The 23161-nt window shown below is 31.3% G+C and overlaps 5 protein-coding genes across 5 annotated transcripts in view; 1 reads left to right on the top strand and 4 right to left on the bottom strand.

The window, feature by feature from the left end:
• The window catches only part of LOC125825643 (germin-like protein subfamily 1 member 7), a 318424-nt gene that overhangs the window by 99284 nt on the left and 195979 nt on the right, over positions 1-23161 (bottom strand). The window lies entirely within an intron of this gene.
• Positions 1376-3358, top strand: LOC125825639 (transcription factor MYB4-like). Its single transcript, XM_049504963.1, has 3 exons — positions 1376-1607; positions 1909-2038; positions 2739-3358. Exons 1-3 carry the CDS (start codon positions 1475-1477, stop codon positions 3280-3282), a joined length of 807 nt encoding a protein of 268 aa, XP_049360920.1. The 5' UTR covers positions 1376-1474; the 3' UTR covers positions 3283-3358.
• LOC125825631 (malate dehydrogenase) lies at positions 9778-13192 on the bottom strand. Its single transcript, XM_049504959.1, has 7 exons — positions 12985-13192; positions 11940-12098; positions 11667-11842; positions 11018-11295; positions 10789-10924; positions 10562-10673; positions 9778-10130 (listed from the first exon to the last, which is right to left on the bottom strand). The coding sequence occupies exons 1-7, from the start codon at positions 13025-13027 to the stop codon at positions 10036-10038; spliced, it is 999 nt and encodes a 332-aa protein (XP_049360916.1). The 5' UTR covers positions 13028-13192; the 3' UTR covers positions 9778-10035.
• On the bottom strand, positions 15665-16403 carry LOC125825642 (uncharacterized). The gene has a single exon (XM_049504967.1). The coding sequence runs from the start codon at positions 16355-16357 to the stop codon at positions 15665-15667; it is 693 nt and encodes a 230-aa protein (XP_049360924.1). The 5' UTR covers positions 16358-16403.
• LOC125825622 (11S globulin seed storage protein Ana o 2.0101-like) lies at positions 18198-21002 on the bottom strand. The gene is made up of 4 exons (XM_049504946.1): positions 20650-21002; positions 20251-20534; positions 19330-19809; positions 18198-18757 (listed from the first exon to the last, which is right to left on the bottom strand). The coding sequence occupies exons 1-4, from the start codon at positions 20981-20983 to the stop codon at positions 18320-18322; spliced, it is 1536 nt and encodes a 511-aa protein (XP_049360903.1). The 5' UTR covers positions 20984-21002; the 3' UTR covers positions 18198-18319.

Here is a 23161-nt window from a genome sequence, read left to right as displayed (position 1 = left end):
CCAAACTAGTAGAACACAATATAGGTAAAATATTGATAATGTCATTAAATATTTGTCAACTAAGAATTTTTCATTCTTCTTTAGATAGACAAAAAAAAAATGTGTCATACAAATTGAGATACACAAAGTTTTCTTTTTTTAGACATTGTATTAAAAAAATGTGTCACATAAATGAAACAAATATGGGTAACTCCTTATTGTTTTTTCTTAATTAGTTAGTGTTTGAGCATAAATTATGAATCACATTTTTAAAAATTGTCATTAAATATCTGTTTGACCACAAAATTTCGTGCGTGATCATAAATTATGAATCATATGTTTTTTTTTAAATCTTTAAATATTTGTTTGACCATGAAATTTAGCGTTTGATCATAAATTAAGAATCACATTTTAAAAATTACCCTTAAATATTTGTTTAGCCATAAAATTTAATTTTATCAATTAAAATATTTATTTGACCACAAAGTTTTATCTTTTTCAAAATAAAATCAATATTCAAAATTCAAAAATCACAACTTTAAAATCTATGACCAAACGAAATCCTGTTTAATATCATACCATTCATGTTGGAAAAGTGAACCAAATACTAATTGATTTGGTAAAATTTGTATCATTCTTCTTTAGATGGACTAAAAAAAAAAATATGTCATATAAATTGAGACACACAATTTTTTCTTTTTTAGACATATTATCATAAAAAAGGTGTCACATAAATGGAATAAATTTGGGAAACTCCTTATTGTTTTTTCTTAATTAGTTAGTGTTTGACCATAAATTATGAATCATATATTAAAAAATTATCATTAAATATTTGTTTGGCCATGAAATTTGGTGTGTGATCATAAATTATGAATCATATTTTAAAAAAACTATCTTTAAATATTTGTTTGATCATGAAATTTGGCGTTTGATCATAAATTAAAAATCATACTTTAAAAAAATATCCTTAAATATCTGTTTGACTTTATCTGTTAAAATATTTATTTGACCACAATCTTTTAAATTTTTTTCCAAATAAAATCAATATTCAGATACAATTTTGAAAAATCAAAATCACGATTTTAAAATCTAGGATCAAACGAAATCCCGTTTAATATCACACCATTCATGTTGGAAAAGTGAGCCAAATAATTGATTTAGTAAAGCTAGTGTCATGCACACTTGTCGCAGACGTAGTAAAAGAAAATATCCACTCAAACCATAGTAATTATTTTTCCTTTTATTATTATTATTTTCTTAGAGAGAGAGAAACTAATCCAACTTCGAGGAAATCGCAGCAATAGACTTTTTCTTATTATTTTTCCTTTTTTAAAAACTATTAGAGTATAACTCAAAACCCCAATAAATACCTCACACATCCAAAGCATTTCCTCCCACTCAATATTGTGATACTCATTTCTCACACACAAAAAAAAAAAAACACTACTACTTTTGAAGAAGAATACCAAAATTCAATTGATTAAAGATAAATAAAATGGTTAGAGCTCCTTGTTGTGAGAAGATGGGGTTGAAGAAAGGGCCATGGACTCCGGAAGAAGATCAAATTCTCATCTCTTACATTCAATCAAATGGTCATGGCAATTGGAGAGCCCTCCCTAAACTAGCTGGTAATTAATCGCCTCAAATTCCGACTCTACCTCTGTTCACACTTAATTTGGGCCACTCAAAGCCCGTTTAAGAGAAACAGGCTTTTTGTCAGGAGCTTTTTCGCTCCTTTGGACAATCATTTTGTTTCCATTTTCGGTCGAATAAGTTTGTTTCGGGCTTTGTAAAGCCCGGTAAACAACAAACGGGCTTTTTCATTTTTTATCTGAAAAATTGGCGAAAATTGAAAAAAAATTATTTACTAGAACTTAATGTGGCATTTTTAATTAGTAAAACTAATATTTTTTTTAAATTAATTATCAGGATTATTGAGATGTGGAAAGAGTTGCAGACTTCGTTGGACAAATTATTTGCGTCCAGATATTAAAAGAGGAAATTTCACAAGAGAAGAAGAAGATAGCATTATTCAATTACATGAAATGCTTGGCAATAGGTGAGTTTATAATTTTCATTTTTTTTTTCAAATTATTATTTACTAATTTTAGTAAATTGGGTTTCTCGAATATTCTTTTCTTTTAGATCTGTCACATTCATATAATATAGTTTTTTTTTTCTTATTTAAACAAAACAAAAAGAAGAAATAAATTAAAGGACTTTTAAAAAGAGTGAAACGGCAAGAAGAATAATGATCATAGTTCTAAAAAAGCTGATTTTTCTTTTTTTTTAAAAAGAGTATTGTCTTTATCACATTCAGTAATGTCTTGCATGCTGATAATCATTATTCACAAAAATAATTAATCAAACTTTATAGTTTTTCCTTTAATTTATTTCCTTTTTTTAAAAGCCAATATTACCAAGCATTCAATGAAGTTACATTAAATATATTATTTTTATTATTTTAATCATTTATCTTTTGATTTTGTTTGTATCTAGGAATAATCCAAAGATTATGAAAAAGATTCGTTTAGACATGTTTTTAGTTGCATTAATTAATCTCATTTGCAAATCTAGTTGCATTTAATTATAAGTTAAACAAATCAAGTCATGTGGTGCATAGCTCCATAGGTTCTTGTGACAAAATAATTAAAGTTTTAAGCACTATAATAATTCTTGTCCACTTCGCTAAATTAATTAAATCACAAAAAGATTTGTTTAGATTTGTATTAATTAAATTTTCCTTTTTTTTTCTTCAGATGGTCTGCGATAGCAGCTAGATTATCGGGACGAACAGATAATGAAATTAAGAATGTATGGCACACTCACTTGAAAAAAAGGCTTAAAAATTATCAGCCTCCTCAAAACTCCAAAAGACACTCAAAAAACAACAATGATTCCAAAGCTCCTTGTACTTCTCAAATTGCCTTGAAAAGTTCGAACAATTTTAGCAACATCCAACAAGACGGGCCCGGGCTTGGGTCTGGCCCGAACTCTCCACAATTGTCATCTAGCGAGATGTCGACTGTCACGGCCGATTCACTAGCCGTGACAATGGGCATCTCGAACGGTAGTGGTCAAATGGACTCATCTGAAAATTTTATCCCAGAGATCGACGAGAGTTTCTGGACAGACGATTTATCCACGAGTGGTGGTGAAGAATTACAAGTTCAATTTCCATTTCATGACATGAAGCAAGAAAGTGTGGAGATGGATGTTGGAGCAAAATTAGAGGATGACATGGACTTTTGGTACAATGTTTTCATAAAGTCTGGGGACTTATTAGAGTTACCAGAATTTTGAGGGGTTAATTTGGTTGTTTTCAAAACTTGAAGTAGTGGAATGCCAACTAATTATTAGTGGTGCTTTGGGATTTTTTGGGAGTCGACAAGTTTGAAAATTCTTGTTTGTTTATTGACTTTAAAGTTCTTGAGAGGACCAACAAAAAAAATACAAGTTGATCCTTTTCTTTTCATTTTTTAGCTAGGAATTTTTTTTCTTTTTATTTTCATATTTTTATTTTGAAACTTTTTAGTTTAGTTTAATTGGGAAAAAAGTATAGTGGATGGTGATGTGAAAATGGAGATATTGGAGAAAAGAATTCAAGAAACTCTATTTATATCCTCCTAACTTAATTAGATTAATTGTATGTGAAGTATATCCTTCATTCCTTTGTAACATCACATTTTACCAATAAAAGTAAAATAAATAAATACAAGGAATTTGTTATTCTTCTTATCCTCTTGTCATTGGATGAATTGTTATGCATCCTTAATTTACTAATTTACTAATTCACTTTTTCTTTTTAGGATCATATGTGATATTTGATATTTATTGACATGACCATAGTCCATATGAGATTCATATCATGTCAAATATTCTAATAGAGGATATATGGTTTTTTTTATGAAATTTCTGATAAAGGACGGAGGAATAATCAGTTTATCCATTTACACCTTGAAATTGTTTTAACTCGCTCATAATTTAACTATGATTTATTGGGTCTTCGTTTTTAAAAAAAATAAAAATCTATCAACATGAGACACTATATTCACTTAAGATCTTAATTTGAGCTTCACCATATTTCACTTGAGACACTATATTCACTTAAGATCTTCATGGAAAAATCCTTTTGGTCAGAAAATTTGGTCAGAATGGTATTTTACCTATGTTATTTTATTTTTTTTAAATATTTTTACCTTTTTAACTTTAATACCTTTTAATTTAAAAAAAATGGAAAACAAATTAGTTTATTTAAAATAAAAAAAACATTAAACACTTTTTAAATTTTTGGCCAAATTTTCTAGCCATTTAGCATTACCCTAATAATATTATATCAATAATTGTTTAAAGAACTTCTGTCGGCTAAAGAACATTTTTTTAAAAAAAAAAGAGGAGAAAATGTTGATTGCTGTTTGGTTTTAAACATTGATGTGCAGGTACAAATGATAAATCAAAATAATTTTGACGTGTAAATTAATTTTTATCATGGAAGTTCAAATATATTGCATGTCAATCCATTGAAAGCAAAAGTTATCCTTTCTTTTATTTTTATTATTATTTTGGAGTTTCGACTAAATTCAAATTCCTCATTGTAGTGTCATATTTGGGGTGGTATCCGAATCGCGCGCTGCAAAGCTCATTCGAAAGTGGCGCTCTCAATAAAAAAATTCTTCATATCTAGGACTCGAATCGAAAGCTCTGATTAGTGATGAAACAGTTTCATTATTATACCACAACCAATGTTGGTGACGCAAAATCTATGCTATGGTAAAATGACACATCACTTCTTAAATAGTAGAAAACGTTTTATTTATTTTTAATAAATGTGGCATGTATCATAATTTAACCACCGTTTTGGTGGGTTCGGTATCAAGAATTATTATTTTCCATAAAACAAACGTTTTTCTGAAAAATATTTTCCTATTCTTGGAAAATAAGTATACTTCTTTTTGTGTGTTTGATATATATTACAGTAAAAATATTTGTATGTAATTTAAACAAAGATGTGGAGTGCTGAGATGTGGGCTGCCGGGATGAGGTGCTAGATGAGATGTTTTAGAAATGAGATAGACACGATCAATATCTTTTTCAAAAATTTAATCAATCGACATGAAAAACTTAGAAAATATTTTCCTCCGCACCGACACACCCAAATGAACTTTTAGGCAATTCCAAATCACAGGAAATATGTGTGTGACAGTTTTATTAATTCCTTTCCACAGTAAAATTGGCCATATAGTTCATGGAAGTGGATTTTATTATTGAGATTCTTTTTTATGAAAATGTTGCAGAAATTTACTTGATGTTTCATATTCCTTTAGACAATCAATTAATTTTGATTCTTATCGAAAATTCAACTATCAAGCTAAAGATGTTTTATATCGAAGACAAGTGTAAGATTCGAATCTCAATCTTTAATTAAAAATGAATAAATATTTAATTAGAGGCGGATGGAGATTTATAAAATTTGCATAAAAAAACAAGGTGTCCACTATTATTCAAAGATCAAATACATATACTTTGTGGAAAAAATAAATTTGCATGAGAAAAACAAGGTGTATATAAATAATAATAATATTCAAAAACACTGGGGTACATAATTTTCTGACAAAATTTCAACATCAAAATTATATTTACTTTAGACCTAATTCATCCACAATAATCATTGCATAACGTTAACCTACATGTGAAAGATAACCGTCTAAGAGGCGGATCTAGTATATTAGCTATTAACTTATTCAAATTTAATAATTTTGACTCAAAATTTGTATAAAAATATATTTCAAACCTAGTAAATCAACCGAGTACATGATATATCTCAAAATTAAACACATAAAATTATAAGTTCTAAATCTGCTTCTAATGATATATGTCCATACATTAGTACTTAGAGATTATGATCTTTAAAAATACAGGCGCACTAAGCTCCTCCTATATATGTGCAGGATTCGAAAAAAGATTAAACTATAAAAATTTATTATTACCTTATATTTCTGCGACTGATCTCTAATTAAAATGGACATGCTAACCACAATAGCTTGATTATTCCATTTTCTTGTCTATATCAAATGATATGTTGCTATTTTGATAGTCAAATATTATTTTTCTTAGTTATAATTGTCAAATTTAAAGTACTTTTCTATAATTGCGTGCTAAAAATATCTAATGTGTATATATATATTAAAAGAAATGGAAAAGGGGAATAGTCGATTTCACAGGACAGTTGATAATACAATTCGATTTGGACTATTGTTTTCATATTTATAATAGTGTGAATAGAAAATTTAGCTCCAAGTTATTTGAGAATAGTATTAGTAGAGGTAGGATACGCAAGTTCAATAGAACCTAGTAATTTTAATTTTGTGTTCATATTAAAAATTCATCAAATATGTATAAAAGTTGAAATTGTCTTAAAATTCAAAACTCATAAAATGTAAATCATTATTCCGTCTCTAATCATATAACAAATAACATGCTAGTTGCATAACAATATTTTCTAATGATCTAATTAAGACATATATTTATTCGCACCTGATATTTGCATCAATTCAACAAATATATACATGATACATCATGCATGCATTCACATACACTTTAAAGGACAACCTATTTTAATTTTTTTTTACTATATAGTGTCGAAAAAAGAAACACGTTGAAAACATAAAGAGAGAAAACTCTATGTAGAAACAAAGAAAATTATGGATGTAGAAAAAAGACCATTTACTTGTCAAATCAGGTGAAAATTTCTACTGAAAATGACATGATTTTGTTATTAACCAGAAAATAACTTTAAATTCACACATAGACCTTTAATGGTCTTCCTAACTAGTCAACATGGAATTAATCAGTAATATGTTGAATCTTGGATTAAAAAGAATGTCCGAGTTGGTTGAACATGAAATATTTTAAATGAGATATATTTTAGGTTTGAAATTTCTGTATATTTTCTCAATTGAGCTTGTTGTATAAAAGTGGTTTCCTTTCTTTAATTCACATGCACAAGAGGGTCAAGTTTGAATTGTTGTGAAAGTTACTGAATGAATCTGTTCGATTTAAAAAGAAAAAATCACAAATTTGAACCTATGACATTAGGTTTTGGAGACCTACAATCTATAGAGATCTAGAATTTTCACTAAGAGGGTCTAAAAAGGTTCGAAAAAATAAAATATAGTGTCTAAGATTTGAACTTGGAACCTCAAGATAAATTTTGAATCCCCTAAACTAGTACTCTTGCTAAATTAATTTTTTTTAAATACACTTCTATATATGTACAAAATACAGTGTTATTTTTTGCCAAGAGGGTTCAGGTGAAAACCCTCGCCCTTGGTCACATAGAACTGCCTAATGCAATTTACCTCTCGTGTGTGATTTATGGACTATTATACTAAAGTAAAATTTATTCTATGTATACCTAACAAATAGCGATTGCTGGTTCTCATAAACTAAAAATCCTTATCCAAGTTAAGGCCAAAATATTGAATAATATTGTTCTTAAGACTTTTATTTAATGTGTCTTGAATTCTTCATCTATCTCTTTAATGTGATGATTTCGACTACTCTTTCGCTCACTTCCACATTTAATTGAATCAAAAGGACTAGGAAAAGTAGTTCAAATTTCTTTTAGGATTAGTCGAAAAGCAACAATATATAGTTTACATACTTTTATAATTTTTTATAATATAAAGTAGAATTTCTTGTTAGTGATGTAGTTAGTAAATTTCTTACTCTCTTCCTCCGATATCATCGTATAAATTAGGACGGAAGGAATATGTCTCAAGAAAACTTCGAGTAAATTATCTTTCAATTTTAAAAAAGAAAAGGTAAAACTAACATCTTTTAAAATTGATACAAAAGGGACTCTCATAAATCATTAGTAGTCAATCGAAAAACTTTGATGAAATTCTTAATGCCTAGAGTGATCAAGCAAAATTCAAAAATCAATTCATTTTTTTTAAATACCTTCTATATACGTACAAAATACAGTGTTATTTTTTGCCAAGAGGGTTCAGGTGAAGACCCTCTCCCTTGGTCGCATAGAACTGCCTAATGCAATTTACCTCTCGTGTGTGATTTATGGACTATTATACTAAAGTAAAATTTATTCTATGTATACCTAACAAATAGTGATTGCTGGTTCTCATAAACAAAAAATCTTTATCTAAGTTAAGGCCAAAATATTGAATAATATTGTTCTTAAGACTTTTATTTAATGTGTCTTGAATTCTTCATCTATCTCTTAAATGTGATGATTTCGACTACTCTTTCGCTCACTTCCACATTTAATTGAATCAAAAGGACTAGGAAAAGTAGTTCAAATTTCTTTTAGGATTAGTCGAAAAGCAACAAGATATAGTTTACATACTTTTATAATTTTTTATAATATAAAGTAGAATTTCTTGTTAGTGATGTAGTTAGTAAATTTCTTACTCTCTCCCTCCGATATCATCGTATAAATTAGGACGGAAGGAATATGTCTCAAGAAAACTTCGAGTAAATTATCTTTCAATTTTAAAAAAGAAAAGGTAAAACTAACATCTTTTAAAATTGATACAAAAGGGACTCTCATAAATCATTAGAAGTCAATCTAAAAACTTTGATGAAATTCTTAATGCCTAGAGTGATCAAGCAAAATTCAAAAATTAATTCATTTTTTTTGTGGTGAGACCTCTATATTGATGAATAAAATTATAAAATGAGTGAATTAGATATAAGCTCAAAGCAATCGGACTTCAATACGGATATCGAAGACCGGATGAAAAAGAAATATTAGTATTCTTCTCATTCTTTTCACATAATGGATAGCAAATCATTAGGAGTCATTCGAGAAGAAAATATCATAGAAGTTACTCTATATAATAAAATTCAATGGATTTGGTCCTTAATTTTTTGCATTGTGTCCTTCGGAATCGCTCAGTTGGTCATTCATACGAATGACTCGGGATTGATCTCTCTCAAGTCTCACAATGCCTTCTTAGTCAATTATATCGCATATATAGGGCTTGTCTAGTGCAGTTTACATCTTTTGTGGTTTGCGGACTATTACACAATGAGGGTTTATCCCATATGCACAAAGTGCTCACCACATAGTACTCACCCGAAGGACAGAAGGGTTTGGCAGAAATTGTAGTAGTTGTGAATTATCCGGTTGTGGATTAACTGGGGTTCCAAAAATATTTTTGCATTTTCTCGTCAACTTCTCTTACATTTCCCTTATCTTTATCCCATAATTCTCCAAACTTTGATCTTTTTGCTATCATTTCCTTTTTGCTATAACATAATTCTACAGTTGGTTTCATTTGCAAATTCCAAGTAACTTCTATTTAAAATGACTTTCGATACATTGACTCACTTCGTTATATATATTTATCTTGCCTTATATATCCGTAATATTTTAGGAACATATTAGTTAATTTGATCGTAAGATACCCTATGTAATATCGAATTTTTCGATGTCAATACGATGATTCAATGTTTACCAAAGTATGCATAGCTCTATATTGTAGTCTTGAACGTGTTTAACAAGCATATACTAAAATATGAAAAATCGAAGAAGAGAGTCTCTAATAACTTTCTTTAAAAGACATGGGAGGTAGATGGAAAAGAAAAGGCTTATGTATTATTCTTAAGGGTCTCTCTAAAATAGCTAGAAAATTTGAATAGCTTAGATGGTTGGCAACATGAACACTTAACTTGATGTTGAGTTCGATTGTACACGAGCGACTAACCAGTTTTGTGCTTGTTTGAAGCACAATATAAAGCACACCAGACATCAACAAGTGTTTAGCAATTTAAGGGAAAATTGGTGGGCAAGAACAAAAACTTGCTCATTACGGAAAATCATCATCCAAGGGCGAACAAAAGATGCTAATTATTCGCAAAAGACATCAGTTCTATCTCGAAATTTTGGCATAAAATAGAGTACATAAACAACTGACAAAGCAGTATTCCCATCATCATCACTTCCCTCAAGAATCAACAATGGCCTTATTCAAAACTGAAGCCACTTCTATTACCATTATATGTCGAAAAGGCAATTCAGGATATTTGGGCAATTTAAGTAAGGCAGGAGTAAGCCAATGCTTTTTCCTCAGATAGTTCCTCCGCTGTCAAGTCCAACTTCTTTCTTGAGAACTCGTCAATTGGAAGACCTGGGCACACGAACAACAAAATACTTAAGACCATGTTGACAAGCAACTCATAAAAGTTTATATGGAAACTTCCAGAGAATCATTAGTTAACATCTAAAGCTAAAACTCAATGAAAATCCATCAGGCAAATAGACGTCTGATTTAGAATTATTTTCGCCAAGTGCTCTCTTCCACATATATGCTACGACAATCTTTGAGGCCAAAGATGGCTAATACAAGGAATCTGGATCCCATAATCCGACAGCATGATTTACGACTCAGATTAATCCATTTCCACTCATCATCCCAAATTACCAATTTGACCAACTGTGTTTAAAAAGATGAACAGCCCGAGACCAATAACATAAAAGAGGAGCCTAACATGGAACAGTGTAAATAATTGATTAAAATCAAGGACAGTATCTGAATGCTAATAATATATATTTTCTAACCTTGAACAATGGACCATTCTCCATTTTTGCATGTAACTGGGAAGGAATAAATAAGCCCAGCTGGGACATTGTATGACCCATCAGAGTAAACACCCATAGAAACAAAAGTGCCCTGCAACATTTGGTTTGAAAAAAATTGAGATAAGAACTACTTTATAGACAGCAACGTGCATAATAACAACTTTCTTATATATTAATACAAAAAGAACCCAAGTTAAGAGATTTACCTCTGGAGTTCCAAGGACCCAGTCACGAATGTGATCACAAGCAGAACTAGCAGCGGAAAGAGCACTAGAAAGCTTTCTAGCCTTGATAATGGCAGCACCCCTCTGTTGTACAGTAGCAATGAACTCACTGTTCAACCTAAATACAGAGAATATAATTTATCAGTTAATCGGCAAAACTGAAGAAAAAAAATAGATAATCAATTTACAACAAGACACTGAGTCATTATACCATGCATCATCGGCCACAAGTTCACGGACTGGCTTATCTCCAGCTGGTGTTTTAACTGTTGCGTGGTTGACATCAGGATACTGTGATGATGAGTGGTTTCCCCAAATGATGACATTTTTAACATCACTCACTTGGACACTCAGTCTTTCCGAGATTTGGCCAAGGGCCCTGTTATGGTCCAACCGTGTGAGACAGGTAATGTTCTTCTCAGGAATGGATGGTGCAAATTCTTTCAAGATCAGTGCATTTGTATTGGCAGGGTTAGCAACAACCAACACCTGGAAGAAACACGAGGCAAAATTTTAAAACCACAAATGAAATTGAAGGTGCATAACATGCACATTGAAATCCTGAAAATGGTTCAATGATGCTTCCATTGACACAAACAGAAGGCAATAAATAACAAAGACATTAGAGTTTGTGGCAGAAAGGACATATCAAAGTAATACACAAGACATTAAAAGTTGGCTATAGACATCTCGTAACTATTCTCACTGACTTAATCAATTACCTCCACAGTCAAAATAGAAGAATAATCTAATCAAAAGCTGGAAGTATATCATGCAGCGCTGGACACTAGGTGCAATTTACAAGACGCAAAAGCTAAAAATTTAAAGGACTAACAAAGATCTATATACTTTTGCCTGACCTTGCAGTTGGGAGCTGCATACTTCTCAAGTGCAGAAGCCTGGGACTTGTAAATAGAAACATTCTTTGACATCACATCTTTCCTTTCCATGCCTTCTTTCCTGGGGAAACCTCCAACCATGACCGCAACGTTGACACCAGTGCATGCCTCGACAGCATCAGTTGTAGCAACAACACCTAACACATACATAGAAGAACACACCATTTAAACCAATTTAATTTACAAAAAGTGATAAAATGGCATAACATTAAGATTATAAGCAACTGCACCAACCCTTAAGAAGAGGGAAGGCAGCATCCACTAATTCCATCTTCACTCCATTCAGTGCCTCAGCAGCAGGTGGAATATCCAACATGTGGAGAATTACAGGCTGATCTGCGCCCAACATCACTCCCCTGGCAATCATAGGCACCAAGGCATATCCAATTTGTCCTGAAAACAAATCAACATTACCCTGTTAACATAACATTCCAACCAATTCATAATTTTGATACCAATAAAAGATTAATCTCAGAATAACATTTTTCCAACTATAGAAAAGAAAATGTAAAACCTCGAAACAGATTCCAAAGCCACTAACAAGCGAATCTTCATAATTATCTAGCTTAACTAACACATGTGAAGTTTATCCAAACCACGAATCCACAAATCTAAATCATGACATCACAGTTGCTAATACTACATGTTCGTTGTCAAAAAAATAAAAAAGGCATCAACTCAATCATGCTAATAACAACTAAATCTCAATCCTAAAGTAGTTAAACTTCTTTTTCCAATCAATAAATCAAATTAAAAGTATATCTCATACTAAATCAAAGCAAACAACAACAGAAAAGAACCGTCATCATTTTAATTGGTTGGAGTTACAAATCGGAGCAACAAAGATCTGAATCTCAACCTTGCAAGCTAATACGATTAATACTAACTGGTAAAACAACAAGTACATCAAGCAAACATGCTTGGACAACCTCAAGCAGATGAATCAACTACCGCAAACAAAGTAATACGCTCTTAATAGTTGGAGCTTATACTACTTTTCAGTTATCTAAATACTCAAGCAACATTTTATAAGGAAATCAGGACTCTAAAAAGTATCAATTAAGTTATTAAGGATCGGCAACTAAATCAAAAAAACTAACAGTAAACAAGTAGATCTAAGGCTAAAACCGATAAGCAACACTTCTAAAAATCAATCAAAGTTCAAGTCAAAATGAAGTAAAACAACAGATCTAAGTTATCCTGAACCAAAAAAACTGAAAAAAATACCAAAAAATCACAAAAATTAAGCTATTTGAAGTTCATAGAACAGATCGATTACCTGCAGCACCAGTAACGAGAACGCGAACTGGATCTTTGGCCATTTTTGTTGAAGATCTAGAAGTTAACCAGAGCGATGAAAACTATGATCGAAGAAGTGAAAATGAGAGTGAGTTTGGGCAACGAGAAGACTGCAGCGATATTTATTGGCTCAAAACTAGTGGTCAGTACGACGTCGTTGTGACTATTGGATTCGTCAGCATTTGTTTTTAGGAAGGAAATGACAATATTAGTCAATTATCTTTAGGGGTACATTCAAAATTCAAATACATGATTTTGCTATATTTGACAAAACTTTTCATTTTAGTTCGTCGAAAAAGATTCATACATTTTCTTTTTTGAATAATATATGATGATATTATCAACATTTGTTCATGTTGAATTTCATGTATTTAATAAAAAATGTACCTTTTTAAAGTTAGTTTTAAAATCTCGTGAAGTCTTTTCATATTTTTAAACTTCGTATTCAGATAAATTATATTTCATAAATTCAGGTGAAGAGAGTACTACTTATATTTGATTAAAATACCATTTTGAATGTTTTTTTTTTCTTTTGATAATAAGAAACTTATTCATCCGAATTAAAAGCCTGCAAGCTATTGCATGAGAGCAGAGGATTACCGCGCACTCAAAGAGTAGTAGTGGCTACGGACTATCAAATATAAAGGATATTTTTGGAATGATAATTATTGTGAAGATAGCCTCGGGTTGTGAGATTTTTGAAATTGTGGTGTAGGAAGAAAGTAACTGTCATTTTTTCTAACAACAAAAGGGCTGGTCCATGCCTGAGGCCTACGTGTTATCAAACAAGTCAAAATGTTTTTTTTTTAGTGACTTTTCAAGAACGAAAGAGAGGGTGTCTCATGTTGGCCTTTAGAAATATAGTTAAAAAAATAAATATATTAAGAGAAATAAACGTAATATTATAAATTTATGAGAAATATCAATGTAACGAGACCAAATTGGCATGGCATAATACACATAGGACGTCACGTATGATACAAAATTGTCATGTAGGATGTCATGTAGGAGACATGTGTCTACTTGTTTAATTTTATACAAGTTTAAGTGTCTATTTGTACACGCTCAAAGTTGGAGGTCATAATTGTCAACTGACGCCAAGTTAAGGGTCATGTTTATGTATTATGCCTAAATTTATTTATGAGAAATGTCAATATAACGAGACCAAACCTGAAAAGAGGTCTCTAAGTGCATCAATTATTTACTTATTTTAACAACAATTCTGAGCAATAACACAAGCTAATAAAGTTTGAAATTGATATCCAATCAGAATATTGAATTCATTATAAAATATCATATCGTCCCTATAGTCGTTTGAAAGAATATAGTTTATAAATTTCATCAATTCTTTAATTTGTTAAGTCATGTTTTAAACTCAAACTAATTAATTGCTCAAACTCAAATCTTGAGCCGAAAGTTGAATTATTTTTGTAGCTATATGAAAAAGAAATAAAATGGTCCTATATGAATAAAAGAATAAAATGGTCCTATTGAAGGTTTGGAACAGAACATAAATAAAGTAATCAAAAAGTGAAGGATAACAATAATTTTGTGTTGGATTGTTACGTCTTTCTCTATTTTTAATCAAAGGTTTTAAATTCGACTAGTGAATATAAATTCATTTTTGCTGCCCAACTAAATACGTTTGCATATATGTTCCAATGAACTGGATAAATGTAACTATTGCACCTGATGGTAGTCTTAGTCATGAAGTATCCAACAACAACATATTTAAATTTCGGTGTAATCTCTTAAGTTGAGTCAGAGTCTTGTTCTGACATTGCTAACACTGCAACTTTTTTATTCGGAGTCAATATCTGAATTAGATATCCACAAATTTCTTCAGGCAGGTAAACGATCACAACTACCCAAAGAACTAGAGGTCATATATGGTTGCATCCAAAGCAGAGCTAGAGGATCTAGCCAAGTCTTGTTCTGGCTCGGAGCTTGACAAGAAACAATCTGAATCTCGTATCCTAAATTTTTTTGTTTTTGTTTATTGATGTATTAAGAACTATCTAGATGACCATTCCACATCAGAATGTATAAAGACTCCCCTAAACTTAGCGCGTTTTATTCAAATCTCTCTTAAAACTTATACATGATCCTAATTATACCAATTAGTGCCAGCTATAGGTTAAGGGGATCTGATGTTTCCCCTGCAATTATACCAATTAGTACCAACTCTAATTTCAAGTAAGTATATCAAAAACTTGGAAATTAAATGATCTAAAAGAAAAGTACAAGTTTTATCATATTCATTTATTCGTAACGACCAATAAAGAAAATCAATGTTTACTACAATACAATTTTTGAAATTAAAAATATAACATAAAAAACAAATACCACACAACCTAAATTTCTTATCCACACTTTAATTACTCTATCACACCAAATCAAAGAGAAAATCAATTAACAAGCAAGATTTGCTCAGTGAATGAACACCTTCATCGTCAGATTTCAAGTCATGCTGAAGAATAAGTGAAAACACTATTGATCCTCCAGATATAGTGTGACTTAAAAAAAAGAAGATGAGAAAATCAATTCAATTTCTTTTTTCCCCCTTAAAAATTGGGAAGTAAGGAATTGAACAAAAAATCAAAACTTATACTTCAATTTTTGAAATATTCCAATAATAATTTTGACCAAAAATATTATATTTAAACACCTCTAGCCAACATTTCTTGAAAATCAAGAATTGATTGTTGTCTTTCAAGCTCCATATCTTCACGAACCTTAGATATAAATTCTTCAGCTCTTTTATCCACTCCATTTATATGTGGCATTGAAGGAGTTCTCCATTCATCAATAATATTAATATTATCACTTGTTCTATAATTACTAATACAACTACTCTCAATAATTGCCTTACCTTTTTTCAATGCAATATTTACCTCAATACCCTTCATAATAACCTCTTTCTCTTCTTGATCCAATTTGTTTCTACAATTAACATTACCACCACTACTCGAAGCAACGAATTCTTCCGTCTGAGGTGCAGATATCTTAACGTTATGATTTTGACATGCTGGTTGTTTCAGTATAGGTTCGGGGAAAAGTTGGTCCACATATATAGGTGAAGTATTTTTATGACATTGTTGGTATTGGTAGTAATTATGGTAAAATTTACGATGAGTACGTGGTGGTGATGAAGAACGATGGATCAACGAGTAGAATTTTCGAGTAATAATAGGGGAAATGTAGTTGTAAGCTCTAATACAAAGGTTTTTGGAACTTTTGTAAGCTTTTGAAAGGTTGAGTTTGTGTAATCTTGATTGTAATTTGTTGGTGAAGCTTTTCCATGTTTTTTTAGTTGGTAGAATAAGCTTTTTTCCTAAGTTGAAATTTGACATTCAATTTAAGATTTTGAGTGGAAATTAAATGGTTTGAGAAGAAGATGGATTGATTTTTGAGAGGAAGAGAAGTTGAAGATTTGGATTTTATTTTGGAGTGATTGTGTGTGTGTGTGTGTAAATGTATGACATAAAATGGTAGGCTGGATGGTTCCTTGAAACTTTTGCTCATGTCTCATTCTTTTCTTCACATGATTTCTTTTGTCATCTTTTTGGTGTTTTTTCTAAGAAAGGAATCAAACACTATAGACTGGAAACCTAAATATTGGGTATGTTTTGGTAGGATGAAATTTTTGAAAAATATTTTCTTTGAAAAAAATATAAGTTCCTTAAAAATGAGGAATATGTCTGCCTTAATAGAAGTAGGAAAAATAAGCTCTATAAATGTTTATTGTATCATCGCCCCCTAACCCTTATCATTGCCACCTTCGGGGGGGGGGGGGGGGGGGGACCTTATAGTATTTTGTTAGATTACATATAAAAATTTTATGATAAAGTTTTTTTTTTACTTATTTACCGAATATACTAGAAAATAAGTAAAAAATTAATTTGTTTTCAAGAACTTATTTTTCATGAAAAATATTTTCCATCGTACGAAAACACACCATGTAGAGAAAGCAAAAGATGTCCTTTTTTAAAAAAAAGAAGTATGTTTAGGTATATCTAACTTTCGATTTTGTCTTTGAAGTTCATGGCTGGAGAAATCTTTAGTCTTAAGTTTGTGCTTTAATTTATTTAGAAAATTAAAAAAAATATTAAGAAAAAGAGAAAGAAAAAGTGTAAATTGATTAGGAGGTTGTAGTGGATTTCTTTGGTGGCAGTGTCAATGAGTTGGGCACTTTTTGCCCCCCAACAAAATGCCTCTTTCGCTAAGGTGCACATTGAAGCTGGTTGTATATATTAAAGATATCGTGTTTGAGTCTTGAATATTAAAAAAATCGAGATGATTGATAATTTGTTATGTGTCCACATCTTAGTAATTAAATTTGTGTACAAGATGCATGTGACAATTTAATTCCTACTTGTAAAGATGAGAATAGTACAATATGTGCAAGTCTGGTCTAGTGTGGCCCTTAGCTCATGATGAGTTGCTCATCTAAACTCTATTTTCTTGGCTCTTTTTCCGTGAAGGTTTTGAGATATGTGATCACATGCTTTCTCTAGATCTAATGTCTGTATATCTGTTCCGTTCTTCTTTGATGAAATAGATATTATATTATAGAAGAGGTTAGAAAGGAGCAACTTCGCTAAAGATATATGGTCTATGTATGCGCAAACAGTTTTAGTCGATACTATTTAATCAAGGACCTCGTTAAGTAAGATGAGAGCCAATACAAAGCTAACAAACTAGCTTTCATAAACGTGTTCTTTCATCCTCTTTGTCTATGACCTATGTTAATTGGTCTTATTTGAATGAATTGCATTTCATTTTTCCTTGTTAAGAGAAAAGATGCTTCATAATTATTGTCCATCAATTATATAAGAAGTCTTTTATGTGTCTATAGATCAAACACTAATAATATACCTTACTTCCCCATGAAGAATTTGCATTATTACCTAACTTGGCCATCAATTCAAATGGTCCCCAATTTTCTTTGTTCTTAAGACACTATAATAAATGAAATTAGCTACGAAAGTAATTTCAAGCAAATGCATCATTAAAATGCTCCTAGCTAAATGAAATAAATATACTTCAAACAGGGACAAAGCTAATAATTTGCATGAGTTTGCATGCAGATTCGATCGAACTCAATAAATTTTGCTCAAATAAAACTCATAAGTTGAAATCCTAGCTTCGTCTCTGACTTCAGATTAACTCAAAACAAACAATAGCTCATTTAAAGAGTCACCACTCTAACTCATTTATTCTCATAATAACTTCATCAAAAACTCATTTACTCACATAAACTTTACGTTCTTGACTACTATTAATATTATTATTCAAAACACAAACTTAATTAATTAGACTTTTAAAAAAGCCTCAACAGCAGTCAACGCATACTCCATTGCCCTGCTAGTTGAATATCCCGTTGACTTTCTTCCAGCAAAAACACAAGTTTCTTCCCTATTATACTTCAAGCTCCTAGCTTCTTGCCTGGAAATTTGATAAGAGTTCATCAACACTTCCTCTGGCATGGCCCGGATAGCCGATAAACGCCCTGCTAACGGGCTTGTCATCGCTTGATCGTTGGTCTTGAACGCGATGTACTCGAGTCCTTGGTCACCTGCCTTTTTCATTATCGCGAAATTTTGTGGCACGACTATCATTTGTCCCTCCCTGACCTCATCGTCGAAGACAGAGTTACCAGTGTCCCCGACTACCTGAATCCGTCCCGTCCCTCGGATGATGTAGATGATGCTGTGGGCGTTCAGGTTCCAGTATGGTGCCATTACTGCATTCTGTAAAACTCAAATGGCATATATTGAGTTTTAATAAGAGTCTGAATTAAAAGGCATAATACATAAACATGACATTTTATTTGGCTTCAACGGATAACTTTGCCCTCCAACTTTGAATGTGCACAAGTGGACACTTAAACTTGTATAAAATTGAACAAGTAAACACACGTGTCTTACATGACATAATACACGTAGAACGCCACGTAGGACATAAAATTTCCATGTAGGGTGCCATATAGGACGAATGTGTCTTTTTGTTCAATTTTATACAAGTTTGAGTGTCTACTTATACAGACCCAAAGTTAAAGGTCATGTATTGTTAGTGAACTACATACATGTTCCACTAATTTTGACTAGAAATGTATATCTTAAATGAGCCAAATCAACTCTGAATAAACACCATCAAATAATGTGGTGCAGCGAATAATGTTACTCTCCTTAACTAGAAATTTCAATTTCAAGTCTTGGATATGGAAAAATCATTGATAGCAAGTGTTTCACACTTGAATTAATTTGACTTCAATATAGATACCGAATATAGAAACGAAAAATATTCTCAATAAATGACTTGCCTGGTACATGACTCCTTTCTCAGCACTGAGTTGTAGCCAATTGAGGATTGGAAGCTTATGGCTATTGAGGGTGCTGACGCGTCCTCCACGTGGATTGTACACATCAGCACGGGACGGGCTGCCCAAGTTCTCTCTTAACCTCATAGCACAAATAGTTTCTTCAAGCCCATTGGGCTGTGATCCTTTTCCGGGCCTGTGTGATTGCTCTTCTTCTTCGAATTCCGGGCTGAGAACTTCAAAGTTCTCGGCCCGAATAATTTGTCCCCTTTGATCTTCTCGGCCCTGTAAGTTCTTGGCCAAATTGCGATCCACATTGAAAACCTCAGCAAGGATATCTAGATCGAATCCATCGAATAGGTTGCCCGATTGTTGTTGTTGTGGTTGTTCACCTTGTTCATGTTCTTTTCGACTTCGGATTTCTTCTTCATACCTACTTCCACTTAGTCCTTTGGGATTTGGATTTCCCGCTAGGAAGAAATGCTGTAAAAATATTAAAACTATATTGTTAATGCCACAGATTAACTTAAAAAAAAATTATACAAATTTTGCTATAACAAGTACAAATTTAATATTTTAACATAACATTATAAGTGCGCACTATACATGTGTGTTTATTCTTCCTTCCTCTGGTTCTTCTCGTCTAGATCTCTGTATATATGCGTTGAGGAGTTATATCTCCTAGTAGTAAAATTTTTGTGTAAGATAGTTCAAACTTAACCCGGCCCAATTATTTTGCCAATAAGCGACGATATGTTTAAATCTATCATGTCGCTAGCTAGTAACTCTAAATTAGCTAGCGACTTGACATATTTAATATCACAAACTTCAAAAAGGTCAGACAAATGATCTGACTTTATAAATATTTTTTATGAAATAAACGCGTACTGTAGTAACAAAATTACAAGTATTCTTATTTCTTACCCTGAATTGGAGATCGAGTTGGTTAACAGGGTTGCTAACATCAAGCAAGGCGACAGTAACAAGACGTTCTTGTCCATTGTTATAAAACCAAAGTGTGATTCCGGCGGGCAATGCAAGTACATCGCCTTGTCGGAATTGCCTGACTTTCTGATGGCGATCACCGCCTTTTCGGTATTGACTTCCTCCCTCTGATCTGCCTTGTTCTCCTCTCATGCTTTTCTCTCTTTGTGGTGATTCAAATGTTTCAGCACATCCTGGTATCACTGTCCCCAAAATTCCACTTCCTACATTTCATCCAAAAAAAAATAATAATTAATGGAACGTATGTTCAGTGACACATAAAATGAGACGCTCAACTTTAAGATTGTGAATTCGAATAGAGCAGAAAAGAAGGCAAACCTTGGACAATGTAGAGGAGTTGAGGTGCATTATTGTAATGAGGCAATAACAACCCGTTAGGTTGAATATTATTTCTCACAGCAGCAACTCCGGCGCATTCAAATTCCTCCGAGTTCCTATCCCAGAACTCGGTGGTCCCAGCCTCCGAGTTAAACTTATAAGTCGGTTCTCGAGCATTAAGGCTCGAGATCCGACAATCAGTTTTAGCTCGGCCGCGCCGGTGTTGCTGCTGGTATTGAAGCTTTTGCCATAAGAAACTTTGTTGTTGCTCTATTTGAGAGAAACAACAATTAAAAAGAAGAAATAAACATAGGCTTATTTTTATTATTTCCATAATTTTTAGTAGTGGTGATTGTTGTTGGTGTTGTGTGAAGAAATTTGGGATTTTGGGGTTTGGTATTTGTAGGAGAAGAAGGGGTGATTTGGATATGACACGTAAAATGTTGTGGTGAGACATTTGTCTTTGAGTTTTTTTGCATGGACATGCATTAATTTTACTATAAAGTTTGTTGACACCTAGCTAATAAGTTAATAATTTGATATGTGGCGAATATTTTCTGAAGAAAGTTGGTGAATTTGTGTTTGTGTTTGCATGGATTCTTGTTTTGATATAGAGCACACCGAAGGAGATGAGTTGTGTACTTGTATTCTACCAATTTTTTATTCCTTCGGGGTCATTTTACTTGTCATCCTTACTTAAAATAGATGGTACGTTCAAAATAGTTGTTATTTTAGAAAATTTAGATACTCTCGTTAATTTACTTATGCAATATACTAAAAATAATTGTCCAACTTTACTTGTTGAGTATGAAAAATCAAGAGATAATTATCATTTTATATCTAATTTACCTTGCTATTAAATGTTGATTAAGTTTTCAACATTAGATGACTTATAATTAATAGAGGTAATATAGTAAAATATATCTTCTATTTATTATTACTTCCTCCTTCACTTTCACTTGTCACACTTTGATTTGACACACCGACCTATTAAGAAAATAATTATTGATATAAGTATTTTACCAAAACTATAATCTATTAAATGATGTCTTGAAAATGATTTGAAAAATAAGTATTTTATGTTGAAGTAAAACAGGGAAAATATTGTTATCTTTTTTTTATATGTCATAAGTGACAAGTAAAAAAATGAAAATCTATTTTAGGAATAAGTGACAAGTAAAAGTGAACGGAGGGAGTATTTACTGATTAAGGAGTGTACCATATCAAACATTGGCAAGTAAAGATGGACGGAAAAAGTATAATAGAGTACTTCATCTGTCCACTTTTAATTGTCATGTTGCGCTTTTCGAAAGTCAATTTGACTAATTTTCAAAGTGAAATTAGATTACATTAATTCGATATTTTAAACAAAAAATTTTGATATTCAAAAACTATACGAAAAGTACTGTAAATTGCAATTTTTTGCATATCAATATGATGAAAAAATACATCCTAAAATATTAGTCAAAGTACTTATCGTTTGACTCTAAAAAGGAAACTATAACAATTAAAAGTGGACGGAGGTAGTATATTTTATCCATTTTTTTGCCCCTAATACATATTAATTATTCTGGAAAGTAATGAATATATATTGATTTAATAAGCATAGAATTATCTGAGTGGCGAGACATACGCACTAACTTTGATATTATGAAAGTTCAAATTAACTTTCTTTTTATTTAATGAAGAGAGATTAGAAAAATTATTAAAGAGATATTAATATTTTAGATAATTAAAACTAATAAATAAGGGCACAATTGTCAACATGCATAGTTTCTTTAAAGAACACGTGTAATTTGTAAACTAAAACTGATCATGTGCCAAGTAAAGTGGTCTAGAGAGAGTATTATTTTAAGATATAAATAAGATTTTAAAAAATCTTTATTTTTTAAAAGAATCATATCATATTAAAATCATACAAAAAAATTGAAGTGGAGATAAATTTTAAAAATGTGAATATTTATTATAATGTCACTATTAGCATATTTTATTAGAATTTGTTTTTTTTAATTTAGAATTAGAATTATTCTTTTTGGTGAAAAATATTTTTTGGTTGAAAAAGATCTCTTTTATATTTGATTGAGATTTTTTTGTAAAAAAAAAAGTTTGGACTTCTATAAATATAAATTGAAGATAGTTTTTTTCCTATAAAAATACATAACATCCTCAATATAGTCGTTTAGAAAGTTTATTTAGAAGGAGATTATTCTTGGAATAGTTTTAATATTTTTTTTTATATTACTTTTTCATATATAGGCTAATTCACCAAACTATAATAATATTGTATTTTTTAATATATTATTATTATTTCCGCATGATGCCTTATTTCAATCCCAAGTGAGCTAATGATTCAACAATTAAGAGAGTTCGAAAACATGATTCAAGGTAGGGCTGGCAAAGGGACGGGGACTATGGGACGGGACGGGACGGGAGGGGGATGCCCTTGGCCGGGATTCGGACTGGACCGGGATTGGCGGGACAAAAATACGTCCCATCCCGTCCCACTATATAT

Source organism: Solanum verrucosum, unplaced genomic scaffold (assembly GCF_900185275.1).
Source record: "Solanum verrucosum unplaced genomic scaffold, falcon-dt-bn FXZP01000298.1, whole genome shotgun sequence".
NCBI classification, from domain to species: Eukaryota; Viridiplantae; Streptophyta; class Magnoliopsida; order Solanales; family Solanaceae; genus Solanum; species Solanum verrucosum.
This window is presented reverse-complemented; position numbering and strand designations above follow the sequence as displayed.

Coding starts and splice junctions, on each gene's coding strand:
- LOC125825639 (XM_049504963.1), top strand. CDS start 1,475: ATGGTTAGAGCTCCTTGTTGTGAGAAGATGGGGTTGAAGAAAGGGCCA. Junction 1,608..1,908: donor AGCCCTCCCTAAACTAGCTG/GTAATTAATCGC, acceptor ATTAATTATCAG/GATTATTGAGATGTGGAAAG. Junction 2,039..2,738: donor CATGAAATGCTTGGCAATAG/GTGAGTTTATAA, acceptor TTTTTTCTTCAG/ATGGTCTGCGATAGCAGCTA.
- LOC125825631 (XM_049504959.1), bottom strand. CDS start 13,027: ATGGCCAAAGATCCAGTTCGCGTTCTCGTTACTGGTGCTGCAG. Junction 12,099..12,984: donor TCTCGTTACTGGTGCTGCAG/GTAATCGATCTG, acceptor ATTTGTTTTCAG/GACAAATTGGATATGCCTTG. Junction 10,674..10,788: donor GGGTCCTTGGAACTCCAGAG/GTAAATCTCTTA, acceptor CAAATGTTGCAG/GGCACTTTTGTTTCTATGGG.
- LOC125825642 (XM_049504967.1), bottom strand. CDS start 16,357: ATGTCAAATTTCAACTTAGGAAAAAAGCTTATTCTACCAACTAAAAAA.
- LOC125825622 (XM_049504946.1), bottom strand. CDS start 20,983: ATGGAAATAATAAAAATAAGCCTATGTTTATTTCTTCTTTTTAATTGT. Junction 20,535..20,649: donor ACTCCTCTACATTGTCCAAG/GTTTGCCTTCTT, acceptor GATGAAATGTAG/GAAGTGGAATTTTGGGGACA. Junction 18,758..19,329: donor AGAAAGGAGTCATGTACCAG/GCAAGTCATTTA, acceptor TGAGTTTTACAG/AATGCAGTAATGGCACCATA.